A 24,753-nucleotide genomic window follows, 5' to 3' on the forward strand; every position below is an offset into this window, starting at 1 on the left:
TGCTTAGTAAAAAGAAACAGTGCTCTGCTCTGACCTTATTACCTGCCTTTTAGTGGCAAATGACACTAACACTGTTTCTTATGTTGTCCATCAGACCTGGCTGCTAGAAGGGAGGGTTTCCCCCTCTTTTCAGATACTGCATCTGTTTTCTTCTCTAGACTCTCCTCCATCCTGCCCATTTTAACAGCTGGCTGGCGTTCCCCTGATGGTACTGTGAAGATGGACTTTTCTCATTCTAAGGGAGTGCGTTTTCTCTTCTATACCAGAGGGAGGGTCTATCTTTAGGGGAAAAAAAGACTCCAGTATCGTGATTTTAAGCAAAAAGGACGAAAACAGAAAAAGGCAATTATTAGAGCACGGGATGCTGGGGAACCAACCCGCCCGGCTGAGCCAGGTATCAGCCTGTAGTGCTCGATTCCGCCTCCTTTCTCAAAAGGAGCATGCGCGACTGAAATGCTAACAGCCAACCAGTGAAAAGGAGTGTTCATGATTTCACCCTCTTGGCCCAATCACAGGCGAGTATGTGAGAATCTGTAGGGGCGGGGCTTGGGTGGAGGGGGTGAGGGTCATCTGATCTGCAGCGGCCTTGGAGGCCTAGGCACTCACTGAAAGCTGAGGCTGTGATGGCGGCAACGGTGGTATCTCGGATACGGATGGGGACACGGCGGGCTCCGGTCATGTGGCTGCCTCTGTCATTGGTGGCAGTGGCAGCAGCAGTGGCCACGGAGCAGCAGGTGCCACTGGTACTGTGGTCGAGTGACCGGTGAGCGGGCAGGGACAGGTCTGATCGGGCTGGCCGGCCTAGCTGAGTTGAATCGGCCAGGTTGGGTTCGGGAGTGCCATGCGGTGCGCCACAGTGGATGAGTCGCCTTTGCTGAACTCCAGGGCTGTCCTTGGCCAGAGGCTTCGAGGCCCAGATGGAGACTGTCTTTTATTCAGGGGCTCGCTCCATGTTGGCGAGCGTTCAGATCTCAAGGCCTCGTACGTGAAGCCGGGAGCCCATAGGGTTAGGATCTAAAGCAATGAAATAAGGTCTGATAGTTCCTCTTCTGTCCACCTCTAGGGACTTGTGGGCTCCTGTGGCCGACACACATGAGGGTCATATCACCAGCGATATGCAGCTTTCTACCTACTTAGACCCTGCCCTGGAGCTGGGCCCCCGCAATGTATTGCTGTTCCTTCAGGACAAGGTGAGTGTGCCCTAGCTTGCTATGTCTTTGTCCAAGGGAAGCAGACCCCACCCCATCCCCACTGCCGATTCCATAGGTGAAGCTCTGGTGACCTCGTCCCACCTGTAGGCAGGTATGGCTAGATTTTTGGGAAGATATGTAGGAGAAGCTTCATTGAGAACAGTCGACCCACAGAAACAGCAGGGACTTGATTTAAAGAAACAAGGGATTAAAGACTTACCTAGTACTAAGCATTACTTTATGATGTCCTGTAGCATGGTGGGAATTATTACTCAGTTTCACAGATGAGAAGACTCATTTTGGGTGAAAATCAGTGACTTGCCCAAGGTCATATATAGTTAATGGTTGGCAGTGTTGTAATTTTTAACTGTCACAATCATAATAGGAGTAACTGGAAAATGATCCCTTATTTAGCCTGTTATATACACTCTAGTCAACTGATATCTTGGTTTAACTGCTAATGAAAGTAATGTTGAGGTAAAATGAGTTGAGTTGTAAATTGCACAACACACTAATTCCAGCTTGAGAGTAACAGACCTGTCCACCAGTTTTCTGCTGAGCCAGTATTCTATTTTCCTTTCATTCCAGGTGTCTGCACCCAGAGCAGGAGTATAGACTATGAGAAGGTTCTAGTGTAGCATGAGATTATTGTTCAAGAGGATATCAAGTCTCTGCTTGTCCAGTCCTCCATAGTAGCCTGGCTGGCTCTTTCTGTTTGTGGCCTCCCTTAGTTGCTGTGTCTGCTGGTAGTAGTAATTGTGCTGGTTGATAGTCCTTTCAGAAGGTGGTAAATAACAGATCAGACCAAAACTGAGTCGTACCACTTTTCAGCCTTTGGGCACATGGAATAATCTTTGTTAACCATACTTTTCTGTAAGTCCAAAATGAAGATATCCACCTATATCAGGAGTCTGAGAGAAGTAATCTCCATAAATCATCTAGCCACATTCTCCCAATCTTAGGGCATTTACTTCTTTTGACAATGGTGGAGTGCTTGCTATGTGTTTGGAAGTAAACATTCTTGTGAAGGCAAGTGGTTAAGAGCTAAGTTGCTACACTTAATGATACCAGTCTTTTTAGTCTAGAAAAGGAAGCATGCTAAGTCAACATAATAAGGATACTGTTTTAGATAACAGTGAGATCTGACAGGGTCTCTGGAGATAACATCTTACTGGCAGAAGGGAGTCATGTTACTTTTGAGGTGGAACATTACTGGTAAGAACTAGTGTAAAGGCGCTGTGGGCAAGGCAGTGCTCTTATTCAGTTCTAGGGGCTACTCGAATGACTGTAGCCTAGTATGTGATTGAAAGGTTAGGAGACGATCTGCTAGGAGGAAATGCCCCAAGGGGAAAGGTTGGTAGAAAGGTAGGAAAGCCTTGCATATGTAGCACAGAATATAGGCAAGGATCATAGGAAAGTAGGCTGTGCATACACTAAACGTAATGAGTTTAAGGAACATGGTTGCGATTACCTGTGGGCCTAACTGGGAGAAGCCAGAGGAAGCTAACTGGGGGTTGAGGGAAGGAGGAGTAAAAGTACTTTTAGATTGTAGAGAGAAGGGCATGAGATTGGCATTGCCAGGATCCTGAGAGCTCAGAAATCTGCTTCCCCCATTGTGTTCCAATAACTTCCTCTCTCCTCACTCCCACCAACAATGGTGTGACCAGGACTTGTTCCTTTGAAAAGGATCCTGGCCTCTGGGCAGTGGTGGTGCACGCCTTTAATCCTTGATACTTGGGAGGCAGAGGCAGGAGGATTTCTGAGTTCAAGGCCAGCCTGGTCTACAGAGTGAGTTCCAGGACAGCCAGGGCTACACAGAGAAACCCTGTCTCGAAAACAACAACAACAACAAAAAGAAAAACCAAAAAATTGTCTAGCTGGGGGGTAGTGATGCATACCTGTAATCCCAGCACTCTGGGAGGCAGAGGCAGGCGGATTTCTGAGTTCGAGGCCAGCCTGGTCTACAGAGTAAGTTCCAGGACAGTCAGGGCTATGCAGAGAAACCCTGTCTCGAAAAAAACCAAATCAAAAAAAAAAAAAAAAAAGATCCTGCCCAGACTGTATAGAGCTTCATTTGCTCTGACTTCTACTTCCCTCTTAGGAAGCATATAGTAAATGTTCTTTGCTGTTCTCTTCCGCTTCTCTAACTTCCCTCTTCTTCCCCAGCTCTTTTTGTTGCCTGATCCTTTTTTGTTTTTGGTTTTTTTTGTTGTTGTTGTTGTTGTTGTTTTGTTTTTTTCGAGACAGGGTTTCTCTGTGTAGCCCTGGCTGTCCTGGAACTCACTCTGTAGACCAGGCTGGCCTCAAACTCCGAAATCCTGCCTGCCTCTGCCTCCCAGAATGCTGGGATTACAGGCGTGCGCCACCACCACCTGGCCTGATCCTTGTTTTGTAGGTTATCACAAACCAGCTGTCCATAAATCTCCCAACCCTATGACCACCTTCTGTATCTTGTCATTATGCCCTCAGAGTGCTGGGAGAAAAGAGTAAGCTTTCCACTCACCTCTACCACAGTACTGATGGTTCACTCTTTTGTTAGCCCTGAGAATCCCCCTCTATGTCTCGGCCCTTGGTCTTTGTTCCTTGTCCAACCTCCTAGGACATCTCTTCTGCTTCCCTTTTAGCTAAGCATTGAGGATTTCACAGCATATGGTGGTGTGTTTGGAAATAAGCAGGACAGTGCCTTTTCTAACCTGGAGGTAAGTGTCTGCTCATACTCAAAAGGAAAGAATACATTCTGTACTCTCTCCCAGAGAGACGACCAGAGGCTTTGAGGGTAGAGGGCTGGGATATGACTGTCAAGGCCTGGAGATGTGGGACATTTACTTTCTGACCCATTGTGAGATCCAGTCCCTATGGGGTGTGGCTTTCCAGGTAAGGCTTTTAGGGGTTATTATAAGGTACACTGACCCCTGGCTCACTTTGCCTTCCACATCTTCTCTATAATCAGAATGCCCTGGACTTGGCCCCCTCCTCACTAGTGCTTCCTGCTGTGGACTGGTATGCAATCAGCACTCTGACCACCTACCTACAAGAGAAGCTTGGGGCTAGTCCCTTGCATGTGGATCTAGCTACCCTAAAGGAGCTGAAGCTCAATGCCAGCCTTCCTGCCCTGCTGCTTATCCGTCTGCCCTACACAGCCAGGTACAGCCTAGGTGGCATGGCCTCCAGCCTCTAGCCTTGAACTGCAGATAGGGGTAAGATCCTGGGCTCTGTTGGTGGCAGAGTTCAGTCAAAGATAGCAATATTTCCCTGTTTAGTACCTTGAGACTTACAGAAAGTTCCTTGCATGCCAAGAAGTAACAGAAAGGACTTCCTGTCAGGTTGTGACTTACAAGTACTCACCACTGAGTTAGGCCTATTGGGCCTCCAGAAATGAGACAGACATTGCTCTTACTTATAGAAAACTAAGTTACCACCAATGCCCACTTTATAGGACTGTGGACATACTTGCAGAGAGGGGAAAGGGGAATAGGATTCCAGGCAGTGGTGCTGAAGCAAACAGAGGTGTGGAGGTGGGGGTAGCTGCTGCTGAGCTAAGCCTCTGCATGACTATCAGAGCAGCAGATGAAGTCCACAGGTTTAGTAAGTGGGGCTAGTGGTAAAGGAGAAGCTGGAAGGGCTGAGAGAAAGGTAGTGAGAACTGCTCCAGGCAAGCTGTTTGGATTTGAGAGCAGAGCAACCTGTGGGCCTCTCACTTTTTTATCCATAGCTCCGGTCTGATGGCGCCCAGGGAGGTCCTCACAGGTAACGGTGAGTGTGTTACTGGAAGATTTATGTCCCCATTTTGCCCTTCGGCCAGGAAAATAGAACTGGTTTCTCCTTACCACAAGGATGCCTATTTCTCAGAATGGCTGACAGCTGAGCAAGTACATAGTGGCTGGCTGCCTGGCCATGTTCTTCTGTAGCCAGCCCCATCTGACAGAGATGTCCAAGTGCCTTATGACACCCTATGCAAGAGCCCCAAAATCTAGTTTTTGCACAAGTCCAATGAGTCTCTGTATTTAATAGACCAGTAATATTATGTGAAGCAATTAGGGTTTATCTTTGTGGTAAAGGACAGTCCCTTTGCATGGAAAGGGAATTAGGTAGATACAGAGTTCTCTTTATCACTACATGTTTTGTTTACTTGGGTTTAGATTGCCATCAGAGAGCCACAGTTGTCCCCAGAGAGACTGGCAGAATGTGTAGAAGGAGAAATAGCTGTTTCTTAGAGGTCCTCAGTGGAAACTAACAGCACTGAATTCTCATAGTCTAGAAGGTCTCTGAAGCAGACAATGGGTAGTATTTCTTTAAGCAAGCTACCTGGTAACTTGGCTCTCTGTTCTCTTGTCTTTCTTCAGATGAAGTCATCGGACAGGTACTGAGCACACTCAAGTCTGAAGATGTCCCTTACACCGCAGCTCTTACTGCAGTCCGCCCTTCTAGAGTATGTATTCTTCTAGCAGGGGCCCTGGGGCATGGGGACGTGAGGCAATGTGATGAGTGTGACTAGAGATGGAGGGGTATGTCATAGGCAGGATCTCTCAGGGGCCTCTGGTTTGTGGGATTAATGGAAAGAGGATTGATTCCTCCATCCATGGTGTCTTTTTTCCATCTTGCTTATGAGCCACTTTGGACAGTGTGATCATTAGTGTAGGGAGATGGAATATCAGGGCTAGGGACTTTCAGATGATATACAGGGTACCCAGTGGGGAAGGAATACCAGTCCAGTGGATTAGGTTTTGTTTTTAGGGCTGTTGAGAGAAGGCTTGTTGGATGTTTCTGCAGGTGGCCCGTGATGTAGCCGTGGTGGCTGGGGGTCTAGGTCGCCAGCTGCTTCAGACTCAGGTGGCATCACCTGAGATCCATCCTCCTGTGAGTTACAATGACACTGCCCCAAGGATCCTGTTTTGGGCACAAAACTTCTCTGTGGCATACAAAGACGAATGGAAAGACTTGACCTCCCTCACCTTTGGTGTGGAGAATCTTAACTTGACTGGCTCCTTCTGGAATGACTCCTTTGCCATGTAAGGGTTGGAGGAAGATAAGGAAGGGCTGTGTGTGTGTGTGTGTGTGTGTGTGTGTGTGTGTATGTGTGTATGTTTGGGGTGAAGAAGGTCTTTGTGTGGTATGTTCACCAAGGAGATAGATACCACAGTATTCCAAGGTGATGTTGCTAGGGGGTTACTGGAGAGAGAACTGGAGAGAGAGCCTCTTAGGAGTAAGGCCTTCTCATGCTTTTTAGGTCTTGGTTGTTGGGTCCTAAGCTGTTACCACCATACAGTCCCTTGGGACCCTAGCCCTTCTTTGAACCCATCCCCTGGGTCTGCATGTAGGCAAATACCAAACCAACTGTTAAAAACCAGTTCTAAGCTTCCTGACCTTGAAACCTCAGCAGGCAGCTGAAATATCCCAAGAAGGAAGCCTAGGGGACTCAGGAGAACCAGAGGAAGGAATCCTAAACTGGAGATGTGAGACCTAATTGCCCCCCCCCAACTGCTCCTGATTTGGTTATGACTGGAGCCTTAGTTTTCCCATATGGTAAATGGGGACACTGTATTGCCAGGTGGCCATAAGGATAGACGTAGGGCATCTTAAGTTGGAGCTAACCTGATGAAGACCTTCTTAAGGTCCTTCTAGAGCCTGACAGTACTCTTCTGCCTTGTTCCATAGGCTTTCACTGACCTATGAGCCACTCTTTGGTGCAACAGTGACATTCAAGTAAGTGCTGTTGGCTGAAGTTTGGCTGGGCTGGTGTGTCTTCACTGTATTCTATTCATCTGACATCTCTGCAACCCCCACCTCTCAGGTTCATTCTGGCTAGTCGCTTCTATCCAGTATCTGCCCGATATTGGTTTGCCATGGAACGACTTGAAATCCACAGCAATGGCTCTGTTGCCTATTTCAATGTTTCCCAAGTCACAGGACCTAGCATCTATTCTTTCCACTGTGAGTACGTCAGCAGTCTGAGCAAGAAAGGCAGTCTCCTTGTGACCAACGTGCCCTCACTCTGGCAGATGACTCTTCATAACTTCCAGGTATTGAAAGGGTGATGAGCCCCAAGATGGTGGCAGTAAGGGGAGGGAAGAAGGGCCCAGAGAATCTCAGTATGATTTGAGCATGTAGCTGAGAGTCCCAGCCTTGTGCAGTCTCTGAAGTATAGACTATTCATTGATTCCAGAATCCCAGCCCTTACTGTTTGTAGAACCTTGTGGAACCATCTGATCCATGTCTATGTGTCTCCTAGATCCAGGCCTTCAATGTGACTGGTGAACAGTTCTCCTATGCTAGCGACTGTGCTGGCTTCTTCTCCCCGGGCATCTGGATGGGCCTGCTCACCACCCTCTTCATGCTTTTCATATTCACCTATGGTCTGCACATGATACTCAGCCTAAAGACCATGGATCGCTTTGATGACCACAAGGGCCCCACCATCACTTTGACCCAGATTGTGTGACATATACCTGAGAAGAATTGAGGGAGTGTTGATGTGTAGGTTGTCATGTTTCCGTTTTGTGACCCAGTAGATGGAAAGGTTTGTCCTCTTCCTACTATAGCATGAGCCCTGCATACACCACCCTCAGTCTGTCTTGCTTCCTCTTTAACCTAGAGAGGGACTTCCCTGGGGCTATCCCCCATCTCTACCAACAAAGTGTATTCTTCATAAATATTAGATAAATCTTCCAGGCTTCATCATCAAGAGGGGAAGGGACCTTAATTCTAGGGTCCCCACTTTTCCCTTTCTCCTTATTTATTCTTGCCCCTATGCTATTATCCCTTGCTGTTTATAGTGCTTTTGTGTAGTAAATGCTCACTCCACAAGCTTTATGGAGCTTCCAGCAACAGCCATAAACCTGAGGTTTCTTGAATTTGAGAGGTGTGGAAAGGCTACTTAACTATGTGTCCAGCTTAGCTGTTAGGTTTTATTTTGGGGTGGGGGGATGTGTTAAGAATGAGTGGTACACTAGGGTTTATTTCTGTGGCCTGAGAAGAAGAAACCACCATGAGGATTGGTGAACAAAGTGTGCTCACTGGGTTTCTAGATTATTTCCATGAGGATTGCCTGTCAAGAGACTGGAGGTGTGTGTTGGTGGGTGTACTCTGTTGTTTCCTTCCTAATAAAATAAAGACGTGTTGCCATGTGTTGGATTTCTTTTTTTCCTTTTTGTTTTTTTTTGGATTTGTTTTTTTCCAGACAGGGTTTCTCTGTGTAGCCCTGGCTGTCCTGGAACTCACTCTGTAGACCAGGCTGCCCTCGTACTCAGAAATCCACCTGCCTCTACCTCCCAGAGTGCTGGGATTACAAGCGTGCGCCACCACCGCCCGGCTATGTGTTGGATTTCATGTCACTCATTTCTGCAATGGACAGTAGATTTGTTCTTGACTGAAGGGAAGGAGTGCTCAGATGTAGTCCAGTCAGGCTAGAGGTGAGAGAGGAAGGGTGGGAAGGTCTTCAGTAAGCTGATACTCTTAACAAAACAGAATAGAGGCTTGTTACTTTTCCTGGCCTTGGGAGGAATCCTGACAATGGTAGCTCTCAGTGCTACTGCCAGCTGCAACAACACACTGCCAGGCCTCCAAGCCTAGTGTTTCTCCTAGGGGGCCGTACGGGAGCGCGCGGGGCTGGGCGGGGCGCGCGCGGCTCCCGCGCAAGGATCCTTCTCAGGACGCAGCACCTGCTGCCGGGTTGCCCCGCCCGGTATTTTTCTGGGCTCACATAGAGCCTCGATAACCCCTGCAGTCATTCTGGTGCTGGGACCCAGGTGCCAGAAGCCCTCCTAGAAAACAAGCAAGGAAATGATGGCTTTGGTTGGGCGTGCCAGGTCCAGAGGAGGGAGAGGGACTCATTGACGCTGCGTAGGGATCAGGAGAATACCCATAGACGCCATCTTTGGTTCAGTGCGGCAGCAGTGGCGGTAGCAGAAGCACTAATACAGGAACAGTAGAGGCAGTGGTAGCGGCTGCTGTGGTGAAGGAGGAGGAGCCGAGCGGACGCTGGTACCAAGGCCTGACCATGGATGAGGAATACGATGTGATTGTGCTGGGGACAGGTCTTACCGTAAGTGTCACTTCAGGTGCTCATAGCCCTGCATCATGCCATCCCTCCCCACCCCAGTACACCCCGCATTGATGCAGAGTCCCGGTTACCCTACCCATCCTCCCATCATTGCCTTCCTGGCCCCGGCCCTGGAAAAACCAACCCCATGCCCACCCCACTACCTCACCCAGGATGTAGATGCCAGTTCCCAATTCTCTGTAGAGGGCCCCACTTCTGCTTGTATTCCCGCACCCTAGATCTTAACCTCGAGCCCCTCATCTTCCCTATGTGTGTCACTGAGGTAGAAAACTCACCCCCCCCCACACACACACAGTGGACCCGTTGCACCCAGCCCCCACCCTTCACCTGCAGTCTTTACCTGCTCAAATCCTTGATTAACATCCTTTATCTTGTGATCATACTAGTGCACGGAGTATGAAGATGGGTATGGGGGCTTTTCATGGGTGTGCCCTCATCATGCCTTTTGGGAGGGATACTGAACCCATGGAATGTTCCAGAAACATTAGGAGTTGGGGAGGGCATAGTGACCATGTTCCCTCTGTCCCAACTGGGTTTCCCATGGAGACTTCAGACAATATATATACTCAGCCTTTGTCCTTGTAAGGTTAGTGACAGTGACTGGTGAAGATGTTTGTCTTCCCCCCTCCTCCAAAAGAAATCTTTTTAGTTTGAACCCTGAGTCTAGACTAGTGGATATGGCCAGAAGAGAGTCAGGGGCTCCTGCCCTTTGAAGGAGGTGCAGGGTGGGGCCAGGGATTTCAAGGACTTGGCCTTCTCTTTCAAAGGTCCTTTGAATTGGTTCTTCTGTAGATTCATTGTCTTGTCTTTTTGTGGGCTCAGAGCAGGTAGATACTTCCCTTGGCTTGTTGATGCTAGAAGACCTGGAAACTCTACCCCCCAAGCTTCCTTTAATGCTCTAGTCGTTTACTCAGCAGGGTTATAAAGGAAACGTCATATGAAGCCATCCTTCCCTCCCCAGTTTTAGGCACTGGAAAGAGCCAGAGCTATGTATTATGAAATTTGTGGTGGGCATGAAGCAGGGACAATTTAGAGATGCAGGTTTTAGGGTAGATAGGGTATAGCTGCAAATGCCATTTCTTCCGCAGGAATGCATCCTGTCTGGCATCATGTCTGTGAATGGAAAGAAGGTGTTGCATATGGACCGAAACCCCTACTATGGGGGTGAGAGCTCTTCCATCACACCCCTGGAGGAGGTAAGATTTCTTATTCTTAGACCCAGACCCCTTGTTAGTCTCCTACATAGGTGTAAGGGGATGAAGTAGTTCTCAGGTACTGGGCAGGAGAGTGGGAAAGGAAGACTGGTCCTTGACATCTTTCTTTTTTCCTGTCCTGCTTACAGCTATATAAGCGCTTTCAGATGCTGGAAGGGCCCCCCGATTCAATGGGCCGGGGCCGAGACTGGAATGTTGACTTGATCCCCAAATTCCTCATGGCCAATGGTAAGGGAGATTAAAAAGATTCTGTATATGGTGATGGGGATGCTTAGTGGGAAGATGGAGGAGGGGGGTGAGATTGGTTAATCTCCAGAATATGGTCAATCAGACTACTGAGAAGAGTTTTTGAAGGAAAACAAACTGATGTCCCTTATTCCCTCTGGACACAGGTCAGCTGGTAAAGATGCTACTGTATACAGAAGTGACTCGTTATCTGGACTTCAAGGTGGTAGAGGGCAGCTTTGTATACAAGGGGGGCAAGATCTACAAAGTGCCATCCACTGAGACTGAGGCCTTGGCTTCTAGTGAGTATGAGTCTCCTTAACCAGAGAATGATGGGGCTGGAGGGGTCAAACTATTTTCAGGACAGCTAAACAAATGTCTCCTCCTTGCCTGAACCTAATCTTAGCTCCATGTAGTCCTAGCGGTCCTTTGCTTTATAGTATCTTTGTTGGACAGTGCTACCCATCCTGGCAAGTTGCCAGAAAGAAAGTTCACAGAAGAGGATTCCTTTTTTTCATAGAGCCTACTTGCCCCTATAGCATCCCTAATTAGAGCTGGGAGGGTCTCTTTCTACAAATAAGATAATTGAGACCAAGAAAGGTAGAGGAGCAGTGTTACATGACAGAGTTCTGGTGGGAGCTAGTATACCAACTTTCTTGGCCTATTCTGGTGGAAAGAGGAGTTCTATGTCCCAGAAATGCAAAGGGTCTTTTCAATACTTTTTTTTCAGATCTGATGGGCATGTTTGAAAAGCGACGCTTCCGAAAATTTTTGGTGTTTGTGGCAAACTTTGATGAGAATGACCCTAAAACCTTTGAGGGTGTTGACCCCCAGAACACCAGCATGCGTGATGTCTACCGGAAGTTTGACCTGGGTCAAGATGTCATTGATTTCACTGGCCATGCCTTGGCGCTCTACCGCACTGATGAGTGAGGGGAAAGCTGGCTGGTGATGGGAGCTCATACCTTCCCCTCCACACACCTGCCTGTTGTACCTATTACCCACCCTGCATGTCTTTTGTACTCAGCTCCAGCTTACCTGTTCCATTTCCATCCCTCTCCATTTGACTCACATCTTTGCCAGGTCACAAAGGGTGGTGGGAAGGCTGGCTGGTGTCTTTGTAGGTGAACAAGGGTGCTGCTGTCAAAGCATCTTTCCTGGCTCTTGTTCCCCAGCTACCTGGATCAGCCATGTCTTGAGACTATTAACCGCATCAAGTTGTACAGTGAGTCCCTGGCCCGGTATGGCAAGAGCCCATATTTATACCCACTATATGGCCTGGGTGAGCTGCCCCAGGGCTTTGCCAGGTGAGGATCTGTCTTTTTTGGGTAGCATTACTGGTAAGACTAAGGCCAAGAATGGAAATTACCTTGAATATTTTTGTGGCATCTCCTATGTTCCCATCTAATTTTCATGTATATTACTCCATCCCTGGGTAATGGGGGCACATCCCTAGTACATTAAAATGCAGAGTAGAGACTGGAGAGATGACTCAGTGGATAAGAGCACTTGTTTATACCAAGGACTCAGGTTCAATTCCAACACCAACATACATGGTAGTTCACAACCATCTGTAACTCCAGTTTTAGGGAATCCAAAACCTTCATCTGATCTCCATAAACACCAGCCATGCATGTAATGTACAGACATACATACAAATAAATATGAAAATTTTATTTAAAAAGGACATGAAATACAAATTAAAGGAGTAGGTTACCATGAACATAGCTTCCCCTAGCTCTTGGTAGTACCGGGGCTAAGTCTAGGACCCCAGAACCTTTAGTCTTGGTTTCCTTGGGGGGCTGACTTTTACAGAGAGTTCTTCTTGACTCCTGGGCCATTTCTATGTGGAGTTACTTCTTCGTGCTACCTTCCATTGACCCTTTGCAGAACAGAATATTATGGATGGAAACACCAGAGAGGAAGGACTATGTCAGAATGGGCCAAAATTTATGGGCGGGACATCTGAAATAGTTGGAGTTGAACTCTGTCTACCTGTGTAGTTTCTTTACCCCACTGGTGGGGTGGGGAGAGTACAGTAGAATTGGTCCCCATTCTCCTGAGAAGACTTCCCCATCATTTTCCTACAGATTGAGTGCCATTTATGGGGGAACATACATGCTGAACAAACCAGTGGATGACATCATCATGGAGAATGGCAAGGTGGTGGGTGTAAAATCTGAGGGAGAGGTAAGCCCGCCCTGTGCATTTTTATTACCGTGGTTTGGGTAAGATTTGGTCTTTTTCAGGGCTATGTTCTTAGAGTCTTATTAACTGGTGAGTTTGCTGCTGCTTAACCCAGAGAACCTTAAAGCTAGGGACTGGGTGGTCAATAAAAGTCTATATAGCTATTCCTGTTGGCAAGAAATATCCTTCAGGCTGGACAGTGGTGGCACACACCTGTAATCCCAGCACTTGGGAGGTAGAGGCAGGTGGATTTCTGAGTTCGAGGCCAGTCTGGTCTACAGAGTGAGTTCCAGGACAGCCAGGGCTACACAGAGAAACCCTGTCTCGAAAAAACCAAATCCACCCCCCCCCCCAAAAAAAACAAAAACAAAGAAATATCCTTCAAACTGCCAGGTGTAATGGCACACAACTGTATTCCCAGTACTCAGAAGACTGAGACAGATGGATCTAAATCAAGAAGTATCCTTCAGAGCTCACATATTTTGTATTCCTGAAAGTATTCTTTTGGAAAGGGTATCCTGTATCACAGGCTTGCCTCAAATAGTGTATGTAGCTGAAGATGAACTTTTAATCCTTGTGCTTCCACGTTCTTGATGCTGGATTACAGGTGTGTGTGTGTGTGTGTGTCAAGATACCTGGTTTATGCATTGCTGGGAATCTAACCCAGGCTTTATGCATGATAGACAAGCACTCTACCAACTGAGATAACATGCCTGTCCCCCCACTCCCCCACCCCCGCAAAACCATCCTTCAGCCTGGTGTGGCGGGGCATGAGAATTGAGGTGATTGATAGAAGAAGATCCTGAGTTTGAGACTAGTTTAGGCCAAACAGTCTCAAATAAAAACTCCAGCAACAGCAAAAAAATAAAATCGTTTTTGTGATTATTGTGTTTAAGCAGTGGAGTCAGCTAGCCCTGTATGTGAGGGCTAATCTCTCTGAGTTTCAAGGAAAGTATAACGTACTACATACAGGAGAGACAGTGATGACAGCTCAGAGCTGCCTGGCTTTACTTTCCAACAGTTGGAAAACCTTCTGGTTCCTTCACAGGTGGCCCGCTGCAAGCAGCTGATCTGTGACCCCAGTTACATCCCAGACCGTGTGCAAAAGGCTGGCCAGGTTATTCGTATCATCTGTATCCTCAGCCACCCCATCAAGAATACCAATGATGCCAATTCCTGCCAAATTATCATTCCTCAGAACCAGGTCAACAGGAAGTCAGGTAGGCCAGGCTGTTATGCCACTGTTCTCACAAAAAATTTAAGGGCTTCTTGTGACATTTTGTTACAGAATGTTCCTGGGGATTGGATGGCTTGGGCTCTTAACCTTCTTCATGAAAATGACAGTTTGGATGCTGTTTACATGTTGGGTTGGGGGCAGGGGCATACTGGCCAGATTCCTGTCTAGCCACTAGGAACTACTTTTGTGTGTGACCATTTCCTCTGGTACATGTTAACCAACTGGCTTCCTGTGGTCAGACATCTATGTGTGCATGATCTCCTATGCACACAACGTGGCCGCACAGGGCAAATACATCGCCATTGCCAGCACCACTGTAGAGACTACAGAACCAGAAAAGGAGGTTGAGCCTGCATTGGAGCTGTTGGAACCCATTGACCAAAAGTAAGCCAAACTTTATGGGGAGGCTAGGGACTAGGAATGGGCAAGGCCCATTATGAGACTTTTTACTTCCTCTTCTTTTCTTCCATTTGCCCCTCAGGTTTGTGGCTATCAGTGATTTGTATGAGCCCATTGATGATGGTTCAGAGAGTCAGGTAAAAAGGCTGTCCCAGTCAGCTCTGGGTCTTGCTGTCTACCCAAGATCCTATGCCTGACTTCCATGAGCCCTGGGGTTATGCTTATTTACAGGTGTTCTGTTCCTGCTCCTATGATGCTACCACACACTTTGAGACAACCTGCAATGATATCAAAGATATCTACAAACGAATGGCAGGTTCTGCCTTTGATTTTGAGAACATGAAGCGCAAACAGAATGATGTCTTTGGAGAAGCTGATCAGTGATTGCTGACTCCCTTCCTCCAGCCCCTGTTCCCCTTGCCCCAACTTGTGTGTCCTTCTCTAGGGCAGGGGAGATGGTATGGATGGGCATCCCTGTTTGTAGCACCTTCTGCTTCCCCCACCACATTCCAATCACCCACTTTATTGATTTGATTCACTGACCATATCCTTAACCTTAGTGATGGTTTGGGAGATGGGAGTTGGATAGTATCCTATTTCTTGGTTCGTCCTTGTTCTAGGGAAAGAGGATTTGTGTGTGTGTGAGTGTGTCTGTGTGTGTGTGTGTGTGTGTGTGTGTGCCTGCATGCCCCCTATTTTGCTGTTTGGGAAGGAGTGAAGGAAAAGCTGACTCCCCCCAACTGCTCTTAGTCCCAAATGTAGTGGCCTTTGGAGATACCCCATCTCCTCCCCCAACTCTTACACGTGTTGGAGAGAAGATACCCTCCCAGCACAAAATTGCATTCCTCATCCTCCTCCTTATAATTTATTCTAATTTATTAACTTTGGAGTACCTATCTGAGCCCTCAGCCTTTCTGTGCAGCCTAGGGCTGTAGAGTGAGATTCCCTAGCCTCTCCCAGTGCTGGCAAAGCCTAGGGTGGGAGAAGGTTTAGGTGTGACCCTCTCTGGAGGTTAATCTGTTTTGAATTTCTTTTGTGTTATGTTCACTGAGAAAAAGTAATGTGAGCAAAGCAGAAGGAGGTAGGAAAGTGGGTCCAAACCCCAGTGTGCCCTGCCCCATGCCTTTCTTTAGTGGTGGAAAACCCTTACCTTGCAAAGTGAATGTGTTCCCTTCCCCGACCTCTAGTATATTTCACAGAAAACAAAAACCTCCCAATAAAACTATTGAAACCCAAGTCTGGATCTTTAGGTTCTTTGCTTAAAGGCTGGGTTGTTTTGCAGGATTGAGGCAATTTAGCTTCTGGAATTAGAACTGTATCCTCAAGGATCAAGGCAGGTGAAATAGGACAGCTGGTGTTGGATGGGTCATCGTTTACTAGTGGTTTCTAAGTCAGAAGTCAGGTGTGGAGGTTTTGGGTTCAAGGCTTTACTGATCTCTCTGAAGCAGAATAGCACAGGTTAGATAGTTCAATGCATAAAGGCACTTTCCAGGTAATCCTGAGTTTAATCTTTGGAGCCCATGTAAAGGTAAAAGGAGAAAACTGACTCCACACTATGACCTCTGCACATGTTCACTGGCTTGTGCACACATAAACACATGTAAACTGATTTAAAAGTTTATGTGTATGGCTGATTTGCCTAGATGGATGCGCACTACTTGCATATCTGCTGCCTGTAGAGGCCAGTATCTCCAGGAACTGGAGTTACAGTCAATTGTGAGCTATTTGGATGCTGGGGATCAATTTTGAGTCCTCCGGAAGAATATCCAGTACTCATCATTGCCTGAGCCATCTCTTTTAAGAAGAGAGGGTATCAGGAATCTCAGTCCTGGGAAAGCAAAGGGATCCGGACCTAGCCTTGAATGATAGCAAAAAAAATCCAAGCAACCAAATAGTGTCAGTGTGTCACCAAGCAGCGGGGGTGGGGTGAGGTGGGAACAACCTCCGCGGGAAGGGGCACACCTGACTGGGAGACGTGGCTCAGAGTTCCATCAGCCAAGTCAGGGAAGCGGCGCGCTCAGCCTTGGGACCAACAGAAGGAAGTTTGGAGGACTGGAAGTCCAGCTTAAGATAGCATTTAACTTTGAGGTCGTGCAGGAAACTAGAGGACCCAGCTCCTTTTCACAAAGAGCCAGCAAAAAAATGACTGATGATTTCGCAATACTAGGTATGTGGGATGAACTCAGCCTCCTGAGGGGCGGGGCGAGGGGCGATCACGTGTCAGAGCCGCGGGCGTAGGGCAGAGTCAGCGTCCGTACGTTCCCTGGTGGCTGACGTCACGCATCAGCTGACTAAATTGCTGCCGCCACTGCCGTCGCCGTCGCCTCCTGGACTTCTCCAAGCAAAATTCACTGTTTCTGCTGTCGTCGCCTCCGCTGAAACCACCGCCACCTCTGCCTCCGCCAAAACCGCTGCCACCACCATGGCTCAGTACAAGGGCGCTGCAAGTGAGGCGGGACGCGCCATGCACCTAATGAAGAAAAGGGAGAAGCAGCGTGAGCAAATGGAGCAGATGAAGCAGAGGATTGCAGAGGTCTGGGCCAGGCGGGGGCACCTCAGAGCTTGCGCTCCGCGCGGGCCCCCTGGCGGTCTTCTGCCACTTGTCTCTGGGAGACCTCAAAGGCGGGCTATGAGTGCCCGGAGGGCGGGTCCCGCGTTGGTGGCGAGACTTGCTGTGCATCTCTGGTAACGGAAGTCAGCCGAGACAGTCTAATCTGTAAAATGGGCTCAGTGTTGCTCCATGTCAGAGATTGGGAGCCACAGTCAGTGATTTTTGGTGACACTGATGTTGGGTGAGACTCCCTGGCACTCCTGAGTACAGAGCTTCGTAGTTGATGATGCCAGCCTTCCAATGTTTATTGGGAAGACCTCACCTCCTGTGGGAGGCGCAGGGGTATGCCACTGAGTCTCGCTCATTACAGAGCCTTTAGCATTCCTGAATACTAGAGCTTCCCCTAGGGCTTCTTCAGTGAGTGGTCACTGCATTCAGGGGCATGATACCAAGCTGACCTCAGCTTGGTCCTTTGGGCAAGACTCCTGAGAAGAGCAGGGTCTTAGTTCTCCAGGTGAGAGCAGGCCCTATCTGGGGAAGTGAGAAGCCAAACCCCCAAACCAGTCTTCAGATGGAGGTATTATCAACCCTCAGTTAGGCTTGTATAGACACCTAGTCCTCCAGCTCTGACTTCATTGGCAGCTGGAAGTTTGCCTCTACTGGCTACCCATTTGGAGGTCTCTTCAGAGTACCTTCAGGGCAGTTATTAATATGGGGCCGGGCTGAAGAACAATGGACTTCCCGAAAGCTGCTGACAGCATCCTGGGCCAAAAAGGAGAATTCTGGGGACTGGACATTTTGATCACTCTTTTTTTCATTTATCACTTCCTGAAATCTCATGGCTTGGGTCTCAGGAGCTTCAGCTTAAAAGCTGGGTAGGAAAAAGGCCAAAGGTGAGTAGGGTAGTGGCTGCAGGCTACTGAGGGGGTGCTGGTCCCCAGCAGGAGACCTGAAGAGGGGGCCAGAGCAGTTCAGGGATGCCAAGAAAAGGACCTTTGGTTCCTTTAGCCTTCCCAGTTTCATGGACCCTTCCAACCAGGAAAGGAAGGGAGAGTGTCTTTCTTTTCTAAGATCATGTTATAGCATGTCAAGGCACAAATCTAGGACTATAATCTTAGACCCACAGCCACTCTGTCACTTCCATAGTGGAGTGGTAGATGGTCCTCACTGATATGTTCCTCCTCTGCAGGAGAACATAATGAAATCTAACATTGACAAGAAGTTCTCTGCACACTATGATGCTGTGGAAGCAGAGCTCAAGTCCAGTACTGTGGGTGAGCAGGACACATGTACCACCTTCTTCCAGACCCAGGGGTCACTCCTTTGCTGGCCCTGGGTGACTAGCCTTTCCTCCCATGTCTTCTTGCCTCACAGGCCTTGTGACCCTGAATGACATGAAGGCCAAACAGGAGGCGCTGGTGAAAGAGCGAGAGAAGCAGCTGGCAAAAAAGGAGCAGTCAAAGGAGCTACAGCTGTGGGTCCCCCATCCTCAGCAGCTCTCCCCTTACAGCGCAGCTTAGTGCTTGGGATCTCCTGGGGGTGGGTCAGGCTGTTCCCATTCCCATTCCATAGGGAGAACCCATTTCCTGCTTTGGGAGCAGTTGTGGTATCTATTGAGCTCCACACTGGTTCTCACTTTCCAGGTTTATCTTTCTTTCTGTTCCTCTGTAAAGGTGGTGAGTCCTTTCTGAGCCCTTTCTTTTTCCTGGGTGCCTGACCAGCCTGCATTATCCCCATTCCTTTCTGTCCCATGCTTGATGTGTTGTAATCAGAGTCCTACCCTTGAGCTTGAAGTAACTAGAGCAAATAGAATCCCTCTGGGGTACTGGGGAGATCCAGCCTGTGCTGAACGGACCCCATGCTAGGCACACAGTGGCTCTGGGTCAGGGAAGGGGCCTCAGGGCAGGAACATGGGGGCATGATGGCCACTCATACCTTGGTAGGAAGCTAGAGAAGCTTCGAGAGAAGGAGCGCAAGAAGGAGGCCAAGCGGAAGATCTCTAGCCTGTCCTTCACCTTGGAGGAAGAAGAGGAGGGAGTTGAAGAGGAGGAAGAGATGGCCATGTATGAGGAGGAGCTGGAGAGGGAAGGTGAGGGAACTGCCAACCAGAGCTCTGTTCTAGCATTTGGGCCAGCAAAGGAAAAAGCACACTCTATTTTCTTTTTTCTTTTAGCCTCAGTCACCAGGAGACTGAGTTAGAACTAGGCCAGTAGCCCCTGTATAGGAGCCACTAGTGTGAGAAGTTATCAGAGTACTACTAGCATCTGGTCTAAAAGGATCCAGAAGCTGTTCTTTGCAGCACATAGGGTAAACTGAGGAGGGGAGGATATAATCTGGACTAGCCTTTCCTGCTAAAACTTTCTGAATGGGAATGTTTGTGAATACACTCACCATAAGCAGCCACTGGGCAATGATTAATTGTGATTGGTGAATTTGATCTACACCTGCTGAAATCCTGTGCCTCTAAAATACAGCCCTATGTATGCACATCTGTTCTGTGCCATGCCAGGCCACAGGGTCACTATGGGCTCAGGACACTCAGAATTGCTGCTTTCTCTACAGCACAGGGGGAATTGCTATACTGCTCCCTTTCACTGTAATTTTAGCACTACATTTAACCCAACTGTATCTGAAATAATACCATTGCTCCTTATTTAGCTAGATACATATTCAGTAGTACTCAGGGGTATACGTGGCAAGTAGTATTTTGTTTTGTCTTGTTTACTTCATTTATTTTGAGACAGGGTCTCATGTACTCAAGCTGGCCTTTATACTTATCCTTCCTCCACCTTAGGAGCTGTTCTATATTGTACAGGCTAGTGGAAAGGTTGTCAGCCTCACTGTGTATCAGATAGTCTTATTATATATCCTAGGCTAGCCTCCAAATTTCACTGCTCTTGCCTCAGTCTTCTGAGTGCTAGATTACAGGTGTGTGCCACATCATCTAGTTCACTGGAGCTTTTGCAAAACATAGCCTGTTTTTTTGTTTTGTTTTGTTTTTTTTTTTTGGATTTGGTTTTTTTCGAGACAGGATTTCTCTGTATAGCCCTGGCTGTCCTGGAGCTCACTCTGTAGACCAGGCTGGCCTCGAACTTAGAAATCCTCCTGCCTCTGCTCTCTGCTTCCCAGAGTGCTGGGCTTACAGACGTGCACCACCACCGCCCAGTGTGTTCCTCTTCCATCTTGAGATTTCATTTTGGGGTCTTCGCAAGGACCTGGGCACCCAGGGCCCTGGAATTTTGTTGTTGTTGTTGTTTTAGTTCATGCTTGTTATTTATCTAGGTTGTTAGTTTTGTTTTTTGTTTGTTTTCTTTTTAAGAAAGGGTTTCTTGCCAGGCAGGGGTGGCGCATGCCTTTAATCCCGGTACTTGGGAGACAGAGGCAGGCGGATTTCTGAGTTTGATGCCAGCCTGGTCTACAGAGTGAGGGGCTATATGGAGAAACCCTGTCTTGAAGAAACCAAAAAGGAAAGGAAAGGAAGAAAGAAAAGAAAAAGAAAAAGAAATGGTTTCTCTGTGGTTGTGGCATATGTCTGGCACTCACTGTGTATACCAAGCTGGACTTAAACTTAGATCCACCTGGCTCTATTCTTCAAAGTGCTGGTTCTAATGGTATGTGCCACCATGGCTGTACAAGTCAGTATTTCTTAAAGCAAGCTCAAAGAGCCTGAGAGACTTGATAAAGGTTCATGATATCAAAATCATTTTCAGGCCAGGCATGGTGGTATACTAATCTTAGAACTTGGAAGGCAGAGGTAGGCAGATCTCTGTGAGTTTGAGCCCACCCTGTTCTACATAGAGAGTTCTAAGACAGCCAGGACTACATAAATGTGATTATGTCTAAAAACAAACCCACAGAATCATTTTCTGAAAAATAAAATGTTCTTTGGCTTGTTTGATTTAGAGATCACCACAAAGAAAAAGAAATTGGGGAAGAACCCTGATGTGGACACAAGCTTCTTGCCTGATCGGGACCGGGAGGTAAAAACTGCTTGGCTCTGGTACTGACTTTGGTGTTGATCATGAACTTGGTGGAGACTCTGGCCTAGGAATGGGTTAATGCTGCACCTAGAACAGCCCTGAATCTCATCTTTTTTGTCCATTTCATCTCAGGAGGAGGAAAATCGGCTTCGGGAAGAGCTGCGCCAGGAGTGGGAAGCCAAGCAGGAGAAAATCAAGAGTGAGTGCTATAGCTACATATGATGGCTTAGCCTGCCACCCAGCACTCAGGAGACTGAGGCATCAGGGTCTGAAGTTCAAGGTTATCTTTAGCTATATGGCCAGTTTGAAGCCAGCCTTGGCTACGAGACTCAATGTGTGGTCCAGTGTTGGGGCAGTGAGAGAACAGGGCTAAGGCCCAAACAGTTTTCTTGCAAATACCTCAAGGTATGTACTTGTCTATCCCAAGGAAACTCTAAGCTCAAGTCTAGAGACGCAGAAGCAACTTGTTTTGTTTTGTTTTTTTGAGACAGGGTTTCTCTATGTAGCCATGGCTGTTCTATAACTCACTCTGTAGACCAGGTTGGCCTTTAATTTAGAGATCTGCCTGCCTCTGCCTCTGGAATGCTGAGATTAAGGGCTTGCACCACCACCTGGATAAGGCAACTCTCCTTTGTAGGTGAAGAGATTGAAATCACCTTTAGTTACTGGGATGGCTCTGGGCACCGGCGTACAGTTAAGGTAGGCAGTAGAAGGCCTCCCTTGGCTTGAATTCAATGGAAAGTAACTGACAGTCTTGACTTGGGAAACCTCTGGGGGTAGCAGGGTGGGTCTCTGCTTTCTTGGGAGTATTTCTTTGGGCTGTTGTTTTTTCCTTCTTAACTTGAAGTACACCTGCTTCTACAGATGAAGAAAGGCAACACAATGCAGCAGTTCCTGCAGAAAGCACTAGAGATCTTACGGAAAGACTTCAGTGAGCTCAGGTAAGCACAGTATGTACTATGTGTGCCGTGCTATGCATCTGTGAAGAGCCTGCCTTCCCAGCCAGCTGACTGCTCCACAGCTGGGAAAATGTAATGCTGGTAACTGAATTCCTCAAAGAAGAGAGCTGTGCTCTTTTTTTCTTAACTTCCTGCTTTAGAAAGCTTAGATGAGAGAGCCCTGCTTTAGTAGTATGGTACAGAAGTAGAGGACACTGGAACTCCCATCCCAGGTTCATTAAACTACACAGCTTCCCTTAAACTTTAAGGCTTAAAGCACTATGGCCATCACTTTGTAGCTCTTTATGCCAACTCTGATGACTTCCAGTTGCTCATCCTCTCCTCTCTCTCTCCCTTAGGTCAGCAGGGGTGGAACAGCTCATGTACATCAAGGAGGATTTAATCATCCCTCACGTGAGTTCCTTCAACCCTGGGTCATGCACTCTATGGTTTCATAGAGTTGCCATACTGCAATCTTCCAGGGCTGGTGGACGCAGTGATACCTGCAGGTAGAGGTATAGGGAGTAGTGGGTGACAGGACCCCAGATGGATTATCAAGCTGGCCTTTCTCATCCTCTGTTCCTAGCATCACAGCTTCTATGACTTCATTGTTACCAAGGCACGAGGAAAAAGTGGTAAGTGATTCTATCTTCGTTCACCCTATAACATATTGGAAGGGGAGTAGCATGGCCTTGAGCTTACTGCTTTTCTCCTACAGGGCCACTCTTCAACTTCGATGTTCATGATGATGTACGACTGCTTAGTGATGCCACTGTGGAGAAAGATGAGGTATGATAGTGTGATGGCACTGGGCAGACAAAGGTGCTCTGAACCTGTCAGGGTGGTTAACCTTAGGGAGAAGTCACAAGAAGGCAAGGTCTGGTAAGATGGCCCTGAATTGCAACCTTCATTCCTCAGTCACATGCAGGCAAAGTAGTGCTGAGGAGCTGGTATGAGAAGAACAAGCACATTTTTCCTGCCAGTCGCTGGGAGCCCTATGACCCAGAGAAGAAATGGGACAAGTACACGGTAAGGAGACAGGGAAGGCAGGCAGGAAGGTTAGGTCCTGGAAAGACTCTTCTTAGTGGTTCTGCTACTGGACTAGGCAACTCACAGTCAGAGAATAGGAGTCATCCTGACTATCATTAGCCTAGCAATCATCTTGCTAGGAAACTAGAGATAACTAATATTGACTTGGTGGCACACACCTGTAATCCCACCACTAGGAAGACTGAGGCAAGAAGAGCCACCCAGGCTACATAGCAAGATACACACACACACACACACACACACACACACACACACACACACACACGCACGCACGCACGCACGCACGCACACACACACATCCACACACAGGGGTATAAGGAGTAGGGTGATATGCTAGCCTATCCTGCTTATTTTATTTCTTGGCTTTAATTCCTTGTCCTATGTGTCCCTTTTCCTTGCGCCAGATCCGGTGAGCATCCAAAAGTGGGCATGACCTTGGCTTTCCCCAGCGTGCTCCCATGTCTTCAGGGCTCCAGGTGACCATGCCAGAGCACTCTGGGAGGATGGTAGTTGCTATTCCCTGACCTGATGTTGTCATTACTGCTTTTCCCTTTTACAATAAAAATGTCCACATGTTGGAGCTAGAGTCCCTGCATTATAAGAACCTGTGCTTTATTTTATAGCATATTTGTGTTGGAGGGAGGCATGTGAGGACAAGAAGGCAACCCTGGTTGTCATTCTGTTATCCAACTTTTTTGTTATTTGATACAGGATCTTTCATTGGCCTGGAACTTGCCAAGTACACTAGGCTGGCAGGTTGGTGAGCCCCATGGAGCCACTAGTCTCTACCTCTCCAGTGTTGAATTGCACATGTATACTATCATATTTAAAAAATATGGATCCTGGGACTGAGGAGATGGCTTAGTGGTTGAGTACTAACTATTCTTCCAGAGGTCCTGAAGATTCTCAGGTTCAATTCTCAGCAACTACATGGTGGCTCACAACAATCTATAATGGTATCCAATGCCCTCTTCTGGTGTGTCTGAAGACAGCAACAGTGTTCTCACTAATTAACAAACTAACTAACTAAATAAATCTTTAAATGGATAAATGGATTCTGGGGATTAAAGTCATAATCTCATGTTTGTAAGACAAACAACTTTATCAACTGAGCTATCTCCTCAGCTGTAAAACATTTTTGAAATAAAATTTACAGAATATTTTGGTCATTTTACCAGGTATGTGGTGCATACCTTTAATCCTAGCACTTGGGAGGTAGAAGCAAGAAGATCATGAGTTTGAGATTAGCCTAGGATGCACAGCAAGTTTCATGCCAGCCTGAACTATGGAATAAGATCTTGTGTCAACCTCTTCCACAGACCACACCAAAGGATTCTTCATTTCACCTATTTTATTTTATTTTATTTTTTGAGACAGGTTCTCTTGACATATGCATAGCTGTCCTAGAACTTACTCTGTAAACCAAACCAGGTTGGCCTCAAACTCAGAGAGATCTACCTGCATTTGCCTTCCAAGTACTAGGATTAAAGGCATCTACACCACTGCCCAACTATGCTGTTCTTTAAAATGAGGACAAAATTCTCAAGCTTGGACAGGGCTCTGGAATGGAAAGGGAATACTTATTTAAGCCTCCTTCCAGATCCTTGTGTTCTCTTGTGTTTCTAGATGCCTTTTCCATGGGATCTTGGCCAAGCAACCTCTACCAGCTTCTCTCTCCAGTCCCAGCACTCATGGCTTGTTATGGGACCTTGAAGTCACTGTT

General features: G+C 47.5%; 3 protein-coding genes across 3 annotated transcripts; all 3 read left to right on the forward strand.

The window, feature by feature from the left end:
- Positions 1 to 557: 557 nt before the first annotated feature.
- Atp6ap1 (ATPase H+ transporting accessory protein 1) lies at positions 558 to 8,321 on the forward strand. The gene is made up of 10 exons (XM_052170073.1): positions 558 to 763; positions 1,064 to 1,190; positions 3,815 to 3,889; positions 4,141 to 4,334; positions 4,903 to 4,943; positions 5,534 to 5,619; positions 5,961 to 6,199; positions 6,846 to 6,893; positions 6,982 to 7,210; positions 7,420 to 8,321. Exons 1-10 carry the CDS (start codon positions 624 to 626, stop codon positions 7,627 to 7,629), a joined length of 1,389 nt encoding a protein of 462 aa, XP_052026033.1. The 5' UTR covers positions 558 to 623; the 3' UTR covers positions 7,630 to 8,321.
- Positions 8,322 to 8,877: 556 nt separating this feature from the next.
- Gdi1 (GDP dissociation inhibitor 1) lies at positions 8,878 to 15,747 on the forward strand. Its single transcript, XM_052171010.1, has 11 exons — positions 8,878 to 9,231; positions 10,338 to 10,445; positions 10,592 to 10,691; positions 10,856 to 10,990; positions 11,419 to 11,617; positions 11,864 to 11,995; positions 12,779 to 12,878; positions 13,924 to 14,095; positions 14,352 to 14,496; positions 14,594 to 14,648; positions 14,743 to 15,747. Exons 1-11 carry the CDS (start codon positions 9,187 to 9,189, stop codon positions 14,893 to 14,895), a joined length of 1,344 nt encoding a protein of 447 aa, XP_052026970.1. The 5' UTR covers positions 8,878 to 9,186; the 3' UTR covers positions 14,896 to 15,747.
- Positions 15,748 to 16,787: 1,040 nt separating this feature from the next.
- Positions 16,788 to 23,616, forward strand: Fam50a (family with sequence similarity 50 member A). Its single transcript, XM_052171186.1, has 13 exons — positions 16,788 to 17,044; positions 18,252 to 18,336; positions 18,437 to 18,536; positions 19,006 to 19,151; positions 20,966 to 21,042; positions 21,175 to 21,241; positions 21,680 to 21,741; positions 21,907 to 21,983; positions 22,340 to 22,394; positions 22,567 to 22,615; positions 22,699 to 22,769; positions 22,899 to 23,009; positions 23,435 to 23,616. Exons 1-13 carry the CDS (start codon positions 16,934 to 16,936, stop codon positions 23,441 to 23,443), a joined length of 1,020 nt encoding a protein of 339 aa, XP_052027146.1. The 5' UTR covers positions 16,788 to 16,933; the 3' UTR covers positions 23,444 to 23,616.
- The last annotated feature ends 1,137 nt before the right edge of the window (positions 23,617 to 24,753 follow it).

This window comes from Apodemus sylvaticus, chromosome X (genome assembly GCF_947179515.1).
Source record: "Apodemus sylvaticus chromosome X, mApoSyl1.1, whole genome shotgun sequence".
In the NCBI taxonomy this organism is placed as follows: Eukaryota; Metazoa; Chordata; class Mammalia; order Rodentia; family Muridae; genus Apodemus; species Apodemus sylvaticus.

Excerpts from the sequence above, each read along its gene's own strand:
- Atp6ap1 (XM_052170073.1), top strand. The coding sequence starts at position 624 with ATGGCGGCAACGGTGGTATCTCGGATACGGATGGGGACACGGCGGGCT. Across the intron at positions 3,890-4,140 it reads GTGCCTTTTCTAACCTGGAG|AATGCCCTGGACTTGGCCCC; the intron begins GTAAGTGTCTGC and ends CTCTATAATCAG. Across the intron at positions 6,200-6,845 it reads TGGAATGACTCCTTTGCCAT|GCTTTCACTGACCTATGAGC; the intron begins GTAAGGGTTGGA and ends CTTGTTCCATAG.
- Gdi1 (XM_052171010.1), top strand. The coding sequence starts at position 9,187 with ATGGATGAGGAATACGATGTGATTGTGCTGGGGACAGGTCTTACC. Across the intron at positions 10,991-11,418 it reads GACTGAGGCCTTGGCTTCTA|ATCTGATGGGCATGTTTGAA; the intron begins GTGAGTATGAGT and ends CTTTTTTTTCAG. Across the intron at positions 14,096-14,351 it reads CCAGGTCAACAGGAAGTCAG|ACATCTATGTGTGCATGATC; the intron begins GTAGGCCAGGCT and ends TCCTGTGGTCAG.
- Fam50a (XM_052171186.1), top strand. The coding sequence starts at position 16,934 with ATGGCTCAGTACAAGGGCGCTGCAAGTGAGGCGGGACGCGCCATGCAC. Across the intron at positions 19,152-20,965 it reads GGAGGAGCTGGAGAGGGAAG|AGATCACCACAAAGAAAAAG; the intron begins GTGAGGGAACTG and ends TGTTTGATTTAG. Across the intron at positions 22,770-22,898 it reads CCACTGTGGAGAAAGATGAG|TCACATGCAGGCAAAGTAGT; the intron begins GTATGATAGTGT and ends TTCATTCCTCAG.